This window comes from Haliaeetus leucocephalus, unplaced genomic scaffold, assembly GCF_000737465.1.
Source record: "Haliaeetus leucocephalus isolate CR32 unplaced genomic scaffold, Haliaeetus_leucocephalus-4.0 Scaffold228, whole genome shotgun sequence".
Classification (NCBI taxonomy): domain Eukaryota; kingdom Metazoa; phylum Chordata; class Aves; order Accipitriformes; family Accipitridae; genus Haliaeetus; species Haliaeetus leucocephalus.
Window position 1 is genome coordinate 23,823,811 of NW_010972664.1, and position 18,779 is coordinate 23,842,589.

Consider the following 18,779-nt stretch of genomic DNA (forward strand, 5'->3'; position numbering starts at 1 on the left):
GCCCCTCGAACCCGGCAGCGGCCCCAGCCACCGCGGCCCCCGCACCGCTCGCGGCCCCCTCCGCGCCCATTGGCTGCGCCGCGCCGGCCACGCCCCGCCGGCGCCTCCGATTGGACAGCCGGGGGCAGCGGGGCAGGGCCCTGCGCTCACTAAGGCAAAGGTTACCCCGCGAGTGGGCGGTGCCGCGGGGCTGTCCCCGCTAGCCAATGATTGGAGAAAGCGCTTCCGAGGGCGGGGCTGGGTCCCGGCGGCGGGGGGGCGGGGCCAAGCAGGCGAGGCGGAGCCCGCCTCCCCATTGGCTGTGGCGGGACAGGAGAGAGCCGGGCAGGGAGGGGTAGGGGTAGGGGCGGGGCAGGGGTTATTCGCGGGCACGAGGGAGGCCGGCGCGGGACGGGGACAGGGACTGGGACTGGGACAGGGACAGGGACTGGGGCAGACCCTGGGTCTGGGTCTAGCTCTGGGTCTTGGCCTCGGCCTCGCCCTCGGGCGCTGCTCTGCCGGCTGGGGACAAGGCACGCTACCGAGCCTCCCCAGTGGCTCCTGGAGGACGGACGGACTGTGGGTGCTTGGCTCTTGTGGCCCCGGAGGGACCCGCTCCCCATACCGGGCATTACAGGGGCACCTCGTCCCTCACCCTCTTCGTAGTCACTGGGCGGCTCTGCCTGCACAGGCTCCTCGTAACTCGTCCGCTGGAGGACCTTCTCCTCGGTGTGTCCCTTCATGCAGACGTCCATGAGTGCACCCCAAGTTCTCCTCCTCAGCAAAAGCTTCAGGTGCGGCGGATGCGATCCTTTCCCCTTTACCTGCGTTAGCGGTTTCCCGCTGTGTCATTCAGGTGGGCAGTATTGCCCAAACTTAGCTGGAGGAGCAAACACAGACTCACACAAAGGTTTGTATGAAAAGCGACCTCTGGAGGTCTCTGATCCAAACCCCTGCTCAAAAGCAGGACTCCCAAGGCTGGATCAGGTCACTCAGGGCATTGCCCAGGCAACTGCTGTACATTTCACGGATGGAGAGCTCCCAGCCTTGCTGAGCACCTGAGCTAGTGCTGAATCATGCTTTGGGGGAAGTATTTTTGTCCAGATTATACTCCAAATTGCCTCTGTTGCAAGTTATGCCCATTGCCTCTTGTCCTGGGAAGGGTCTGACTCCCTCCTCTTTACAACCACCCTTTAGGCAGTAGCACCTATTTGATCCCGTTCCTTGTCAAATCTGACTGGGAGAAGGACTGACTGGCAACATGCCCACCTAGACCTCATTTACTTAGGAGACCAGGCTAAGAACCTTGCCTCCCCTTGCCCTTCTCTTTTCCAGGTTAAACAAATCCAGATTCCTCAGTATCAATGCTCTAGTCACCTATCCAGTGGTCCTCCACTGGGCTTTTTGCAGTTTGTTCAGATTTCTGTTGCACTGGGGAGCCCGTAAAAGACACAGCATACCAAATACAACTTTATCTGTGCCATACAGAGGGAAATAACCACTCCTCTCTACCCGTTGACTTGCTGTCGTTTGTGCCACCCAGTGTGCTGTTAGCTTTCACTCCTACAAGGTCCCTCATGGGCTGGTGTGCCAGGATCCCCAGGATCTTTTCTGCTGAGCTGCTCCTTACCCCGTTGTCTCCCAGCCTGTGCTGGCGCATAGGATTACTCTGCCTTGGGTACAGCTCCGACCATGAAGTTGTGGAGCGGCTGTGGGGTGGGCTCACCTGCTGGAAACAGGCCTTGGTAGGCATGGGTCTCACTTTAAATGATGTGGTTTTTCTCCTGTCTTCCTTTCCCTGCCCCATAGTGGCAAAAGCACAGACCCAGAGAAGGAAGAGGAAATAGTCTTGAAAGAGGAGTTTAACTTTACATTGGGCAGTGCAGCAGAAGATGGAGAGAGTGCAGAGAATAGAACAGATAAGAAATGAAAAGAATGAAGGAATGGTTTGACAGAAGCCTCACGAAGTTCAGAAAAACAAATGCACCCGACGTAACATGTGGCTTAATGTGGGGCTGAGGAAGAATTGAACCAGAGTCACTTCAGAGGTTCACAGTGAAACCACGAGAAGCAATGGTCTCATTTCCATGTTTAATTGGGTGTTTACGGTGTTTAGGCCGGTTTCCCAAGTAAATGAGGCCTATGTGAGCATGCTGACTCTCTGTCCCTCCCCCAGTCGTGTTTGACAAGGAATGGGCATCTCAAACTTCTATGTTTGTAGAAGTTCCATGAAAATGGAGAGCCAGATTGGAGACTGAGGCCTGTTAGCATCACAGCTGAAGGAATCCACTCCATAATCAAGCTTCCTCCCATGTTTGATATAATTAAATTATCCCACAGATTTAACACTTCTGGGGTTATAGCCTCTTAAAGTCTCTATCCTGCTTAACTATGCTGTTGTCTGACAGGGGATCGTTGTTATAATTCTATTAAAAGCCCATGAACAAGTTAAAAAGTGATGAGAACATTTATGTAAGAAAGATCCACTGAGGACGTGTAAGATACAGATACAACTTCTGGCTCAGTAAGTCTACGCTTTTAGATAGCCAAAAATGGGAGAATATACCAGGGAAATATCACCATATGCTTGCCTCCTTCCTTAAACCTCCACATCTGGCTTCCCCTCCCCTCATCCTTCCCTTCTCATCCCTGTTCTATAAAAATTTGGATCATGCCTGGAGGATTACTTAGATTCTGTGGGTAATGGCCTTGCTTTGAGGGTCAGACCATAACCTGGCACCAACCACGCCACTGCTGCTGCGGCCACTCTGTGGGGCTTGCCACGGGGGCTTACAGCATTGAGCTTATCTTCCCACATGCGCCGGCGCATCTCCTGCCCCAGTAGACCTCTGTCTCCTGGCAGATGCAGACTCCTTCTGCTTTTGAAAAGGCAAAGTGCTCCGTTTGGTTTTGGAGGCCACATCTGTGGCAGCAAAAAAGGCTTTGGACCACAGTCCCTCTCAAATGGTGTCCTCCCGTAGACCTCCAGCAGCCCGTCCACAACTCTGACCTGAGACTGCAGAAAAAGGGAGAGTTAGAGGCTGCGTGCTGGGTTGGACAAAATTCTGGTCTAGGTCCTTTGTGTTCTGGAACAGCTCAGGAAACAAACCCATGACACACTCCTTTTGTGCAAAGAGTAACTTATTTGAAATGGCCACTATCTGTAATACAAATTTAAAAAATACCATAGTATTTAAATACACTTGTGGTCAGTTAGCTACGTGTATAGTGAAGCAGAGGGCATATTAACTTTTAGACTTACTTCATTCTGTAATTTACTGTTGTCAGAGAAGGGTTTCAGAAGCAGCATCTGCTCCTGAGATTGCCTAACAGTTTCCATTGCGAGATTCTGTTTTCAGTTGCTTGAAATGTTGCTATATCTGACCTGTTTAGATTAAATGCTAGATAGCCACTTTAGGTCACACCACAGTAGCTGTTTTTGAGACCCGGATCATGATGAGTACCATTCTTTTTCATTATTAATTTTTTTTTAATAATCAGGGCAGTGCTATGCTTGGGAGGAGGGGATGTAGCCAAAAATCTGTCCTGAAGATATACCGTGGTTTCATGACATTACACAGGTATTAGTGTGAAATGTGAAGTTCACGTAAGCTCAGTGTGGCAATATGGGAACGTAGCTGCTGAAGCTTCTGCAAAGTCATTTTTATCGACTGTGTTCAAGTGCTTCATGCAGCTTTCCCACAGACCACAGCTGCACAAGACCCCAGCTGGTTCTTCAAGAGCTCCTGCAGGACTTTCCTTCCAGGACCATTTCTGGAAACATTCTGAAATAGGAATCTCGTGCCCTGCCTTGCCGGAGCCTCTTCCCGCAGGCGGGCGCAGGAGCCTGTCCTGATTGAAACGGCCACGGACAGGAGCGGGTGACTGGGGGCAAGGTGGCTATTTGGGGGGGGTGGGACTGCAGTTTAGGGTTGAACGCTGATGGGGAGGAGGAAGACGCTGGAAAAGCAAGGGTCAGAATGAAATTAAATCCGACTGAAGTCTGCAGCTGGGAATCGCTGTGTCAAGGGAGGAGCACAGAGAGAGGGTGGGGGGAGAAATAGCCACTAGCGAGAGATGGAGTAGGGAGGGAGAAGGGTGACGGCTTGGAATAACAGGCAGGGGAACCCATGAAAATAAGTTTTCATTAGAAGGATGGATAGGAGGCCTTGGCGCCAGTGGGGAAAAAAGGCTGGGAACGGGTGAATGACAAACCAGAGAGAGTCGGAGAAACTGGGACTGCGACGGGGAGGGAATGGTCTGCTTGAAAGTGGTTTGCCTTTTCGGTGTGGAAATGACTGCACAAATAAATGTGGTGTCAGGGGCTGTTCTTCAGCCACCGCTGGCTCCATTCCCCCCCCCGAATATTCGGGGTTTGCAGTTTGTGTCCCCCGTTCACGCTGGGTGACCGGCACACACAGGGCTGGGGGAGAGGGGGCTGTGGGGGGGGGTGTCTCAGGGGGCGCAGCAGCGGGCACACCACCCCGCTGACATCCATTTTGTTGCCGGGACGGGCAGCCAGCCGGTCTCTGCTGCCGCCTCTCGGTACTGCCGGGCCTGGTTGCGGCGGCGAGCTGGGCCCCTGCCCTTCGCTTCAGATTTGGGGAGCGGCGCGTGTGTGTGCGTGTGGGGTGGGGGGAACAGGCAGGAGACCCTCGCCCGTCCCTGCGGCTGATGGAGCCCTCATCGCTTGGTGGCGTGGCAGGAGCGGCCGGCGCGCCGGAGAGAGCTCGAGCGTCTTGTTCGGTCCCGCTGGCCGGGGCTAGCCGTCTTCTGGAAGTTACCGGTCCCGCTGCAGAAATGTCACCTTGCCAAGTGCCGGGTCCTGCGCCTGGGTCACAACAACCCCAGGCAGCGCGACGGGCTTGGGGAAGAGTGGCTGGAAAGCTGCCCGGTGGAAAAGGAGCTGGGGGAGCTGGTGGACAGCCGGCTGAAGATGAGCCAGCAGTGTGCCCAGGTGGCCAAGAAGGCCAACGGCATCCTGGCCTGCATCAGAAATAGTGTGGCCAGCAGGAGCAGGGAGGCGATTGTCCCCCTGTACTTGGCCCCGGTGAGGCCACCCTGAGTCCTGTGTTCAGCGTTGGGCCCCTCACTACAGGAAAGACATTGAGGTGCTGGAGCGCGTCCAGAGAAGGGCAACGAAGCTGGTGAAGGGTCTGGAGCACAAGTCTTATGAGAAGAACTGGGGCTGTTTAGTCTGGAGAAGAGGAGGCTGAGGGGAGACCTCATCGGTCTCTAACAACTACCTGGAAGGAGGTTGTAGCCAGGTGGGTGTCCACCTCTTCTCCCAAGTAACAAGTGATAGGACAAGAGGAAATGGCCTCACGTTGCAGCAGGGGAGGTTTAGGTTGGATATTAGGAAAAATTTTTTTACTGAAAGGGTTGTCAGGCATTGGAACAGGCTGCCCAGGGAAGTGGTTGAGTCACCATCCCTGGAGGTATTCAAAAAGCACATAGACAAGGCACTTCAGGACATGGTTTAGCGGGCATGGTTGACAGTTGGACTCGACGATCTTAAAGGTCTTTTCCAACCTAAACAATTCTATGATTCCTCTCACAGCAGCTGCTCCGCTGCTGCAGTTTATAGTCCTGTGGTTTAAAGTAAGCCAAGCTACTTAGGAATGTTTTACTCTAATGGATGAAAATACTAAACCGTTGCTCTTCAGCCACCGGTTCACCGCCAGCAATGCTGTGCGTGCGGTGAGGATGGACATCCCTAGGAAGGCTGTGGCAGAACCCACGCCAGTTATCCCCCGTGGGGTATCTCCAGCAGTGAGTCAGAGCCCCTCGCCCACTGGGAAAAGGCCTGGGGTGTAAACAAGATGGTAGGGCTTCTGGTCTGCAGGGAAAGTGGCGCAACGCCTGGGCAGGCATCGTCTGTGCTTAACAGTCTCAGGCGCTTGAAGCCGCACCCCTGGGTGTAGGGGAAGGGAGTCCAGAAGGCAGCAGGTATCTCGGTGTGGTACAGGGCACGGAGGAGAACGCTCCCGAGTCCCAGGTTTTACTGGGAGGCTGCAGGAGCTTTGCGTTCAGGCTCGGTGCTGGAGGGGAGTAAAAGAGGTGAACAGACTCTGGTGAAAATCCCCCCGGTACAGTAGGCAGAGGTGGAAATCGGTGGGTTATACCGAGCAGGTCTGAGCCAGCGCACAGGCAGGTTTTCCTGGGGCTTACCCAAGGCTCTGAATTTAATCCCTGGCAACAAAACCTGCCTGGGTCTTAAGAACGAGGCGGGGAAGGGAGCATGCAAGAAACCCACTGAATCCTCTTACTGGCAGAAGGGGAAATGGGCAAATTACTGCCAAGGTCTTGGTAAATCAAAGATATTTTACTTGCTACTTTTATATCCTTGATTACCTGCTGATGGATTTCACCTGGTTAATGTTATGTTTTCTCTTTTGGTATTTACTCCCTTTGCTTCATGCACTGACTCAGTGTTTCCAGATGGGAAAGTGTGGCTTTTCTTAAGAACTTGGGAAAAGCTTTTTTTCTCCCAACTTCCTGGGGGAAGAAAAGCCCGTCAAGCCTGTTTTAGATGGTAATTTTATGAAAACTGGAACACTACTGCTCTTCATAACATCTGGCAGAAAGGTTACAGCTACGCAGCTCTGAGTCATCTTAAGAAAAGGTTTGTCTTATGCAATTTGGGAAAAGTAGTATGTGGTCATGTAATTTAGGAATTTAAGAGAATGTGTGTGCCTCTGAGCAGAATTATATTGCATTGGCAAACTTAATGTTATCATTTATTACCCTTAATGGCATGATTTTGCCTCTTTTAAATTATTATTTTAATATAATTTCTGACATAGTTTCAGTGAATTGTAAAATATATTACCTCGCTGGTTCATCTTATGAATTGTAAAAACAATACAGGTCTAGGCCAATGCAATCAAATGCTGTATGTGTATTCAATGTAAGTATATACCTCAATATCACAGGTCTTCTGCATAAATAGTTAGCATTATGCAGATACGTGCCCAGATAAAAAGCAGCTACCTTTTTATTTAACTAACTTCATCTTTTTCTTAATTAATAGGCATATGTCTTCTAAAGAATTATGAACATTCACACACATATTAATTTACCACTGCTACAGCCAAGTTGAGTCAGGTTTCTATGAAAATATACAATTCCCTTGCGATGAAATGACATGCATAATATATCAGCCCACACTCATTTTACTTCTGCCATGCCCATTTTAAAATATGATTGTGACTTGAACAGTCACTGGCAGGGTCTTTACTTTGCCCAGTTTAGAGGAGAAAACATCTCCCCATGATATGTTATGTATCTTTCATCGTTGTTTTCCTGGTTCTCAAAATTGCAGTTAGAAACATCAAGCTGTGCTCCCAGGAGACATCAGAAGTGAGATGACACGCTGTTTTCTTCTCTATCCATTCTCAGTTTGACAAAGAAAACAGACTAGGCATGTTCTTCAAGTAAAGCCTTTATCCTGACTACAATGAAGTCAGTAATGATTCATCTGTAGGTGTTTCTCCCCCCTGACAATATAAAGGAGCCTTTCAGCTGGGCTTTGCTAACCCACTTTGCCTATGGCCTGTTGAAACTTGAATCATTTTTTTCCTGGCAAAAAACAAGCTATGGAGTGTGCTGTGCTGATTGTAAAGGGTAGAGGTTGTAATGGAATTTTACATTTTCATTTATAGTCCTGTCCCAGTGTAGATGGTTTATGATGAAAAGGGGTTTTTTAGAGTATTAGTGACAGGTCTTTTAGCTTGTACGGTGGTATTTTGGTCTTGGCTTGTGGGCACTGGCTGGATTAAGGGTCCTACCTGGCATAAGTCTTGAAACTCCTTTCCGTAAGGGTCCTGGATCTAACTTGCTCCAGGGCTAAATCTGATGAACAGTTGCTCTTACATGAAGTTCACTTGGTAAATAAAGAGGTAGTTAGAAGTTTTTAGTCCAGTTCTTACTTACTGGAGTGTTCCCATAACAAAACCCAGCAAAACAATGCACTCTTACTCCTGCTGGTAGCCTCAGAGAGGCACAGCATTGAATGGGCCACTATCTTTTCCTTTTTTCCCCTAAAAAAGGGTCTCTGAAGCATCAGAGGAGGAGCAGCGGCAGCAGCCCTGTGGCCACCAAGCTGCGGTAACAGACTGGACTCCGGCAAAGTGGTCTCTGGACAGAACGATTGAACAATTTTTTGCCATCCAAAAGCATTGGACCCGTTCTCACGTGGCCTCTCCCTTTTCTCCACCCTTAGGATTTTGTCCCTAACTTTTAAAAGGCAGGGGGAAGAGGAGGAGAGGGGAGGCAGCCGAAAACACTGTTGCCCTCCCTTTTCCCCAAAGTCACCTGATTTCCCGAAAACGCCTAATACAGACCAGATATGCGTGCTCCCCCCGTGCAGCCTGAGCCAACAGGATTGTGCAACTTGCTCTGGAAATTCCCCTCCTGCCCGGAGCCGGCGAGCCGAGCATCTCAGCCCGGCGGGAGGCCGGGAAGCCGCAGCCCGCAGATAGAGGGAGCTGCGATACTGGGAATTGAAGCTTCCTTCCCCAGACCCCAGCCTGGTTTCGAGGAGGGTGTGTACAGGAAGAATAAAAGAGAAAGAGAGAAAAGAGAAGGCAAGAGAGAAGAAAACCAGACACGAACTAGGGAGAGAAGGTAAATATTGCAAGCATTAGAAATGAGAAAGGAAAATATTCCTGAGCATCGCTGTCTGACAGCTAGAAGAGTCAGGACAAGCTGCTCCCCACCCCAGGGTCTTAGCATGATTTTTGAGGTGCTGGGAAGAAGGGCTTGGGTACCCCGGGGGGGAGGTGCTTTCTGTCTTAATTTGCTGTGCACCGGCATGGTGTTTAGAGACGCTGATGCTCATGAGGGGAGAGCGTGAGTACCAAGACACAGACCATCTCTCCATTTTGTCGGTATGGAGCCTAGCATCCCTTCTTGAATGCTTGGGGTTGCTGTATGCAGGAAGGAACAGAGATATAAACTTGCTTTTGAGGCAAAACATTGACGTGTTCTCCACAAGCTGGGGTTTTAGGGTCTTTGACCTGCCTAGCAGACATGCAGCAGCACAGGCAATTAATCATTCACACTGTTTTTTGTCCCAGACCGTAACTCCAAAGTCCAATTCCTGAAAGTTTTCAGAAAGGAAGATCTGCTTTTTTCCAGATGTGGTGAGTTATTGAATCTCCAAAGGGAATTCAGGTTTATTAATAATTTCATTTTATAAATGAGGTGTTTTTCCTGTAGTACTGTACTGGTTCTCAAATCTGAATGTATCTATAGCCCAAGTAGGCTCCAGAGCCAGGCACTGAAGTAGGGAACAGCACGTAAGACCCTTGTGTTCAACCCCTGCTGCATTACCAGCTCTTACAGAGCTGGAGAGGAGCAGAGAGCATGACTGAGGTTGTACTCCTTCTGTGTGAAAGGCTACAGGAGAAAGGCAAGGCCCACACAGCCACAGCGTTGGTCATTAAATCTCCAAACCCAGGAGCTATGCTGCATGCTATGTACAGCCAAAGACTAGCTTTTTCACTGGGGAGTGCGTGCGTATGCAGACAGAGAAGACTACTGCAATGACATCTTCCTTCCTCTTTTCTCAGGTATCTTATCTTCTTCTGTCTCCCTGTCTGGGCTGATGCAGACTCCATGTATGGTGAGATCTTGTCACCCAATTATCCTCAGGTGTATCCCAATGATGTGCAGGAGTCTTGGGAAATCCAGGTCCCTTCAGGATATGGCATTCGTCTTTATTTCACACACATGGATCTTGAACCATCGCAGAACTGCCAGTATGACTTTGTGAAGGTACTGTCCCCGTCCTCAAGTGAGAAAAAGGCAAAAAGGCAGCTTAGAGCACAGAACAGCAAAGCTGTGTACAAAGCTCAGGGCTGAAAGAGAAGATGGACACATCCTTCCTGTTCTGAGCCCCAAGAAGCCCAAATGACTGAGTGTATCTGCACTAGCGGTCACTAAATTGATTTGAGTTTGCCTCATAACCTCATGAGCATTGTATACCAACTGAGTGTCCAATCTATGCCCTCCTCCCCATGTTTCTCCTATATTCATAGGAAAAGCCTTCTTAGCCATCACTGGCACCTCTCTATTGCAAGGCATATTCTTAGCCAGCGAACTGTAGGTATAAAAGGACCATTTTCTTAGGGCATTGCTTTTCTGTCCCTGAAATTATTCAGAATTAATCCATGAGTGGACACAGATAATTTAATGCAATCAGAAATTGATTGGAAATGATGGAGGTTAAAAACAGTCAGGAGATCTGTGCATGAATAGTGGGCACTCAGACAAAGTGCTGTGGTCCATTGCACCACAGTTTTCTATGATCTATGCCCCACAGGTTTCTTAAAACTTAGACACCCACTAGCTCTGCTCCATGGCGTCCCACAAGGCACAAAAGATCCAGCATTTCCGCACAAACAGACAGGAACAAGACCATCCTATCCTGCAATAGCTATGGGTGAATAAGACCGGGTGCAGCACCAGAAAGACACCTTGGAGAAGGACCTTTTGCAACAAATTGATGAACTTGCTAGACTGCTCTGCAGACCGTCAGTGATTGGTTTTGCCATTTTGAACCATGATGCTGTTTTTTTGTCCAAAGGGGCCTGAGGAAAGGATGTTAACAGAGAGCTTTCTGGATTAATTTGTATGTGAGAAATTAAGACAGGTATTTCACAGCTGGGAAGTCAGCAGGAGGGAACGCTCCTCAGGCGTCTTCCAAATGTCTTGAAACTGGTTGTCTAGGGGCTCTGTTCAGCTGTACCTTGGCCGGCTGTGTTCCACCTTTGGCCAGCTTGGTGGATGACGCAGCAGCCTTGGTCCCTCCTGCTAGCTGTGTGGCATAGCGGTGCCCTGGGAGATCTACCCGAATGTTGTGAGAAACGCATGCAACTTAGGGGCCTTTGATTAGCCACCTATAAGCTGAAAGACTCAAGTGTTGGTAATTACACATATTCCGGTAATGAGATAAGACCTCTCTGCATTCTTCTGCAGATCCTGTCTGATGGCCGTGTTGAAGGCGTGCTTTGTGGGCGGAAGAAACCTCGTGCCCCTGGCTCCTCGATTGTGGAGGAATTTCTTGTCCCTTCTAACACCCTCACTATGAGCTTCCAATCAGACTTTTCCAATGAGGAGCGTTTCACTGGTTTTGCAGCCTACTATGTTGCAGTGGGTAAGGTTATAATGGCCTCCTCTCATTCTCTGTAGCATCCAGGCTGGCAGGGGGGTAAGCTGACAGAAGGCTTGTAAGTTTTCATTACAAGAATGCCTTATTTAAAAGAGATCCCAGCAGACAGGACTGCTTTCCTGTATGGCCAGTATAAATGCTGTCTTAGAGATACCTTTTCCTTGTTGTCCACCAGTGCTTGCTTCCCTTTCTCACCTTCCTCCCACCCTTAGGGCCCTCTCCTAATCTTGGCTGATTCATCTTTTCACACTTGCAGACTTGGATGAGTGCACGGATTTTGTGGATGTACCTTGCAGTCATTACTGTAATAATTATATTGGAGGTTACTTCTGTACCTGTCCACCAGATTATTTCCTCTATGAGGATCAGAAAACATGTGGAGGTAAGAGATCTACATGAGCTGTGCTCAAGAGGAAGAGTTAATTTATGCCAAATGGGATATTGTACGTGGAAGACCTTTTCTATCAACCTTCTTAACCAGTTGTGACAGGTGCATGTTGAGGAAAAAAACATCCCAGTGCAAATCTGAACTGGCAGTAGACCGTGATTTGGGGAATTTCTGTTAACATATTCTTAACATTCTTTTTTTTGTGTGTCAAGAGAATTAAGAAACTACTAAATGCCATTCTTTAAAGACTGTGATGGGGACCCTTCTTAGCGTACTGCTATCTGTGAATCTTTACATTTCTGACCAAACAGGGCGGTTCAATAAAGACACAAAAATAGCCAAGGAGCTGCTTGGCTTGAATCAAAAAATTGCAAAGTCACAAGTGGTACATATTGGAAGGAGCATAATATGAGGACCTGAGCATGAGAGAAGGGGGCCTAAATCGCAGGTGGAAGGTAAAAAGAAAAGCCACTAGAAGTTAAAGTCCCTGAACAGAGAGTGGCCCTGGTTTCAGTTTCTTGGAAAGATGCAATGTTGTGACGTAGTTAATGCAGGTGACTGGGGGGACTGGAGATGTAGTCGAAGACGGAAAGCTTGTCAGCTTCATACACGGACCATTTCCTTTCTGAATCCTACCTGTGTTCCTTCCTTAATCCTAGTGAACTGCAGTGGAAATGTCTTCACTGAGCCATCGGGGGAGATTGCCAGCCCCAACTATCCCAACCAGTACCCAGAGAACTCGCGGTGTGAGTACCGAGTGGCTCTGAGGCCAGGCTTCTTTGTGGCGTTGACCATAAGCAGTGGGGACTTCGATGTGGAACCAGCCGACCCAGAAGGGAGTTGCCACGACAGCTTAACAGTAGGTGTGGGGTTTAGGGTGGGAGTGAGGATACTCTGGATCTCCCCTCAATCTCCTCATATTCAGAAGACTCTCTGACTGCCTAACTTTGTTTTCAACTATGTTGCCTTTTGAAGTTCTTGGGAATACATTTGAATATGTATATATTGAATATATATTTGAATATCCCTCTGAATACATCTGGTATTTCTCATTTCTTCTTGTTTATTATTTTCCCAGCTTGTCTCTGGAAAGCAGCATTTTGGTCCCTATTGTGGCAGCAAATTCCCAGGTCCTCCTGAAATCAAAACTAGGAACAACATTCTTGACATAATCTTCCAGACAAACCATGCAGTTCAGCACAAAGGCTGGAAAATACGCTACTATGGGGATCGTAAGTAAACAGCTGGGAAAGCGTTCCCTCTGCTGCTGAGTTAGGGAGAGAGTTTGTCCCAGGTCAGATTCATGGTACAACAGCACATTAACATGTTCACAGCTGCTGGTATTGAGTAAACAGAGGATGCCTGTTTACTAGGGAAAATAGTCACTGGGGAGAAAGAAGTTGGGAGCTGGAAGGAGAATAAATCTTGAAGCAGTTAATCACTGATTTCCACCTATCTCTTCAAAGCTGTAACCTGTCCCCCGAGTGTCATCCCCAACTCTGTTCTTGACCCAAAGAAGGAGAGGTATATCTTAAAGGACAGTGTGAATGTGACCTGTGTGGAAGGCTATGAAATTGTGAGGGTAAGTTACTTAAAAAAGCATATATCCTCTCTGGCCCCCTCAGCAGCTTCCTGATGCCGTTTCCCATCAGGTGTCCTGAGCACCTATGGGGACTCAAATGTTTTCACCACAGCTGTAGTAAGTGGAAACCTCTTCCAGCCACTGCAACATTTTGAGGACCCTTCGCTGGAGTGCCTGTGTCCGATATATTTCATGGTCAGCGACTTACACGGATCATGTGTTCTTTTCCCTAGCAACGAGACAGCATCAGGACTTTTCACTCCAACTGTCAGGAGAACGGTGAATGGAGCAACTCCCATTTCAGCTGTGTTCGTAAGTGAGCTGTCTCTGTATTGTGGGAAGCAGACTGGAATGGAGCCTTCAGGCTCTAGACCCACTATATCTCCACATTAGGAGAATGTGGAAGGACTGGGATGTGAGCATGCTGAAGGGACAGAGGAAGTGAGCGCTGATGACTGTACAGGGACCAGAGGAGCTGAGTGGTTCCCCATCATACGGAATAATCATATCGTTGGGTGAGGCTGCCCCTTTGGTTATATTTGATCATTTTTGTTTCTTCTCTACAGCTGTGAACTGCGGTGACCCCATTGCTGTTGACAATGCCCAAGCCATATATGTCTCTGAACGTCACGAGCCTCTGTACAAAGCTGCTTTCCGGTATCAATGTGATGCACCTTACTATACCCTGAAAACCAAAGGGGATGGTAAGCATTGCCTCTGCTACACAAACATATTTCTTTGGTCTAAGAAACGGTACTGGCATCGTCACGGGGCTGGGATTGTATCCCATCATGTCAAGACTGGGAAAAAGTTCTTATTGGTGGTGGGGTTGCAAGCAGCAGTTTTGTGTTGCTTTTGTGTTTAATACACTAGAAACGTCTGTACTTGGGCCGTTGACCTTAAATGCATTAGCAAGTCCTCTCTCCATTTGGTGCGTGTGTGAACCATGGAGATTTTTGTCACATATAGCACACATTTCTGGTGGAGAAGTAAAGGACTCCAGAAATCCATTAGATGAGGTCCCTCTGAAACAGCGGCTGAAGCACCCTGGTGGGGTTGTGTACTTCTAGGGAGATCTCAGCAATGTTTACCAAGCTCTGCTTGCTTTGGAAATGAGAAGGTTAATACATCATCTTATACAGTAATGCTACTTACCCTCTCTTCATTTTGATCGTATCCTTATGGCACTCTTTTTTTCTTGTGTTTTCCAAGCGGTGTATCAGTGCTCAGCCAGTGGAGAATGGGTCAACAAAGAGATGGGAACAAATCTACCAAAATGTGTCCCAGGTACTACCAAAAACTGTGTATATGTACACGTGATATATGAAGTCCACTGCTTCTTTCATCTCTCTCTTTTAAAGCTGTTAAGCCCAAAAGTACAGTTGATCCTTTCTGCATTGTTTGAATCACATTGGACAGGGTATTTCTGAAAGCTGTGGGCCCCAAAGAAAGTTCAGATGAGTCAGCAGAAAGAAACTGGAAACAAAAGTGGGCAACATCATAAGACAACTGGTAGAACAAGACCTCTTCAAGTATCAGTGTGTGTTTCTGCACCAGTTTCTCTACCTTCAAGTGTGCACATTCTCAAGTTGTTCAGTGCTTTAGATCTCTGTCTGCATTGCAGGTAGCAAAAAGACTGACAGGTCAAAAAGCGATGTCCGACAATGCTGGACCTTTCTGTCTTTGGTCCCTCCCAAGCTACACTGAGAGCCGTAGCTTCTCTTCAAACCTCTCTTGGGGGTAGTGCCCAGCTGTCTACTGGGCACTACAGATGCAGCACTATAGGGAAAGGTCTTTCACTGCTCTCACTGGAAGTCATAGCCTAAACCCTTAAGTTTTAATGTGTCCTTCAGTATTCAGCTGCACTTACTGGGTCTGAAAGGTCAAGCAAGATCCCTGTCAAGGACTTTCTCATCCTCTCTTTGTGTCCTTGGGAGATACTGAGGGAAGTGCATGGGTATTACTCCTGCTCCTGACTGCTGGAAGTTATGGCTGGGTCTTAATTTCCAGCTGATACAGAGAATTTTAAATCCTACGTATTCTGCACGCTGTTCAGCTTACCCTCTTAGAGGAGGCAGCATGCCTAGGACTAGTTGTACATGATGCCTGTTTACTACTCCAAACACCCAAATCCTCATTGGCAAAGTACAGGATCCAGCTGAAGATGATTCAACCCTCTTAAGGGCCAGCTCAGCCAGTGACTTGGACTGTACCAGTGCACAGTGCAGAAGGCAAATTGTAAGATAAAGCTCAGGGAATTTACTACCCAACAGAAAGTAGTAACTTTGTAGATACTAAATTCTTTGTAGAATACGAAGCCAGACTCTTAGCGGGACACAGCAATAAAAGACAAAGACAGGCAACGGACATAAGTTGCAACAAAGGAAATTCTGATTGTATTTAAGGAAAAATGCTCCCCCAGAGCACTGGAACTGTCATCCAGAGAGGCTGGCTAATCACCACACTTGGAGATGATCAGAAGTCACCTGTCAAAGCCCCTGAGCAACCTGGCTTTGCAGTTAGGAGGGCAGGGGGAAGGGCAGTTAGGGATGAACAGGTTGAACTAGAGACATTGAGAGGTACCTCCCAGCCTAAATCTTTCTATGATTACATGAAATTTTTTAACAAACTCTGCTTCATTTAAATTGGAACCTACCTACCGGCTGTAGTTCCTTAATCTCTGACTATATGACTAAGGCTTCAATGTAAACAAGGCAATGTGATAAGAAATCGATTTCCTAGCTATGTCAGAATGACCAGCCTTATTTATGCTCTTAGTGCTCACATTCTATGAAACCTTACAGAACATTTTACTCAAGGACCATGGAGCACCTCTGCACCCATAAGACCCACAGATAAGACCTCCATTAACCCACTGCTTAAGATTTTACATACTAAGAGAATGGAGAGGAAAAATGGTAAACATCAGTGACAAAACTGAACACTTAACCTGAGACTATCTGGAGTTCACACACACACAAAAAATCATTTTAAATAGCAGTGTCATATTTCTAAGAACTTAGGCAAATATTTTTTCAAAGACAATACCTTCACCTACAGGACATAATTCAGCAAAGGAAAAATGCTAACCAGAATGCAATTAAATTGTGAGCTTTGACATACCCAACAGTGACAACTGCTTTCCAGAACAAGAATTTGAGAATGAGTATTTTCAGCCTAAATTGAATGTTGATAGTTTTGCTTGAATTTTCCTGAATTTCTCTGTAAATACTAGTTGCAAACTTTATGACATAGAATATAAACATCGGTTTTTCAGAATCAAAAATGATTTAGAGGACACAGGAAGGAGGGGACTATGGGCTTTTTAGCAGTACCAAAGAACCCGCTATTTGTAACTGCTAATTCTCTCATCTGGTTCCTCTTGTTTTCTTTTCTTCCCAGTCTGTGGGGTGCCTAGTAATCCCATCAAAGAGAAAGGAAAGATTTTTGGAGGCACCCGTGCAGAAAAGGGCAACTTTCCCTGGCAGGTGTATTTCGATTACCCAAGAGGCGGTGGCGTACTCATCTCTGAAAGATGGGTAATGACTGCAGCTCATGTGCTGGAGGGATACGACAACCCCAACATGTATGCTGGGGTAATCAATGTTGGTAAAAACACTCTGTACAAGGAGGGCAAGCGGTTGGTCTCAGAGGCTTCATTCATCCATCCTGATTGGAAGAAGCAGCCCATAGAAACCAGGACCGATTTTGATAATGATATTGCACTACTGAAGCTGAGGGAACCTGTGAAGATGGGCCCAGACATCTCACCCCTCTGTCTTCCTGGTAAATCATCCGAGTATGAGCTGCAAGAAGGGACTCTGGGCTACATTGCTGGCTGGGGCCAGAGAGAGAAGGGAAGACTGCCTATTTATCTTTGGAAGGCCCAGATTCCTGTGGTGGACATGGAAAAGTGCCGATCTGTGAAACCAGAGGGCTCCACTGATTCCAGTGCTTACCGATTCACTGACAATATGATCTGTGCTGGTGGTGACAAGGACAGCTGTAAGGGGGATAGCGGTGGAGCCTACGCTATCCAAGATCCTCTTGATGATGGGCGGTACTATGTGGCCGGGCTGATCTCCTGGGGACCAAGATGTGGTACCTTTGGTCTTTACACCAAGGTAGTGCGGTATTTGGACTGGATTACAGAGACCATGAGCAAGCATGAGAGTGAAGAAACTTGGCAGGATTAGCAATTTCTCCTTTCAGCACAGTCACCCTTTCTAAATGTGATGGTTACATGTTCAAGCTGGCTGTGATCCTGTTCACTCTGTGTATGTAACGGGTCTACTCATTGTGTCTGTGCTGAGAGGAGAGTCAGCAATATAAATCTGTTCCTCCCACTGTCGTCGTGTCTGGGAGGGGAAATTCTCTTTCTTCCACTCACAGCAGCGTAAGAGGAAGATGCTATTCTGGATAAAGAGGCTCCTTCTGCTTCCTCTCGTTTTTTTCTGTCTCATTTTTTCCCATTTGGAGAAGACCTAGCCATGCCCGACCTGACAGGGAGATTTCAATGAAGACAAAGAGAGAATAATGGTTTGTTCCCAGGGTAGGTTCAGAGCCTGGCTTCTGATTTATGTTATTTCCTGTACTGTTCAGAATACCTAACAGCATTAAAGAATATCCAAATTGCCTTTTGTGCAATGTGCTGTTGTGTGTGTATTGCCTTTCTTCTTCTCAGTCTAGACCTAGTTCTCCCTGAAACTCCCTAAATCAAGTGTCTAGTCACATTTTGACCCACTGTTCTGCCAGCTTTTGTGAAGCTGTAACTTGTGCTACTTCACCTCTCTACCTAAGAGTCTTTATGAAGTTCTTCTGAGATTGTTGCATCTCATTGACCGACCATTACCAGCAGTGAGGACTTCAGACTTCTGAATCAAGCTGACCAGAAGAGACATCTTCAAAATCTTTTCATTCACCTGTCCTCAGGGCTTTATTTTTCAAACTTTATTGTGTTAGGTAAGAAATAAAGCTAGCTTGATTTAGGGAAGTTGGTGTTGTGGGAGAAGATTACCTGATGTGCGTTAGGGGTGTCTTCTGCTCCAGAAAGCCCTATATCACTCACAGATATCCTTCCACTAAGATGGTCAGGGAACTGGTGCAGATGGCATATGATGAAAGACGGAGGAAGCCGAGTTTGTTCACCTTGAAAAGGAGGAAGCTAAGAGGGGGATCTAACTGCTGTATTCAGATACCTAAAGGAGAACTAGAGAGTATACAGAGCAAGACTCTGCAGAAAGGTGAAGAGTGACAGGACAAGAGACAATAGACATGAATTGCAATGAAGGAATTTCCAGTTGGGCTTTTTCCCAGGGTGTGGGTCAGCACTGGAACAAGTGCCATAATCCCTGGACATCTTCATAACTTGCCCAGGCAAGGCCCTGAAGCTCTGAAGTTAGTCCTGCTGTCAGCAGTGGATTGGACTAGAGACCTCCTCTTCCAGCCTAAGGTTTTCTGAGAGTCTAGGAAATGGTGAGGAAGATGTGTGCAGGTCTTGGGAGATTTCATATAGATTCCTGCACTCAGCTCAAGCACCTTCAATTTTGTGTAACAAGCAAAAGGTTATTTTGCTGTTGGGCTAGTAAACAAGGATCTTATACTACACTGCTGAGGAACTGTGACCGACAGCTTTTCACTTTTCTATCTGTATG

At 47.6% G+C, this 18,779-nt stretch overlaps 2 protein-coding genes across 2 annotated transcripts in view; one reads left to right on the forward strand and one right to left on the reverse strand.

The window, feature by feature from the left end:
- LPCAT3 (lysophosphatidylcholine acyltransferase 3) overlaps positions 1-734 on the reverse strand; it is a 15,489-nt gene extending 14,755 nt beyond the window's left edge. The window contains exon 1 of the mRNA XM_010567691.1: positions 615-734. Within this exon, the coding sequence (XP_010565993.1) occupies positions 615-734 (120 nt within the window). The remainder of the gene's footprint in view (positions 1-614) is intronic.
- Positions 735-9,075: 8,341 nt separating this feature from the next.
- On the forward strand, positions 9,076-17,321 carry C1S (complement component 1, s subcomponent). Its single transcript, XM_010567596.1, has 11 exons — positions 9,076-9,125; positions 9,555-9,759; positions 10,963-11,140; positions 11,412-11,537; positions 12,203-12,402; positions 12,622-12,775; positions 13,010-13,125; positions 13,359-13,437; positions 13,692-13,829; positions 14,338-14,412; positions 16,528-17,321. Exons 1-11 carry the CDS (start codon positions 9,121-9,123, stop codon positions 17,319-17,321), a joined length of 2,070 nt encoding a protein of 689 aa, XP_010565898.1. The 5' UTR covers positions 9,076-9,120.
- The last annotated feature ends 1,458 nt before the right edge of the window (positions 17,322-18,779 follow it).

What these genes read in the sequence shown, in the direction of transcription:
- C1S (XM_010567596.1), top strand. An exon ending in GCCAGTATGACTTTGTGAAG is followed by an intron (nt 9,760 to 10,962) that starts GTACTGTCCCCG and finishes ATTCTTCTGCAG; the next exon opens with ATCCTGTCTGATGGCCGTGT. An exon ending in AAGGCTATGAAATTGTGAGG is followed by an intron (nt 13,126 to 13,358) that starts GTAAGTTACTTA and finishes TCTTTTCCCTAG; the next exon opens with CAACGAGACAGCATCAGGAC.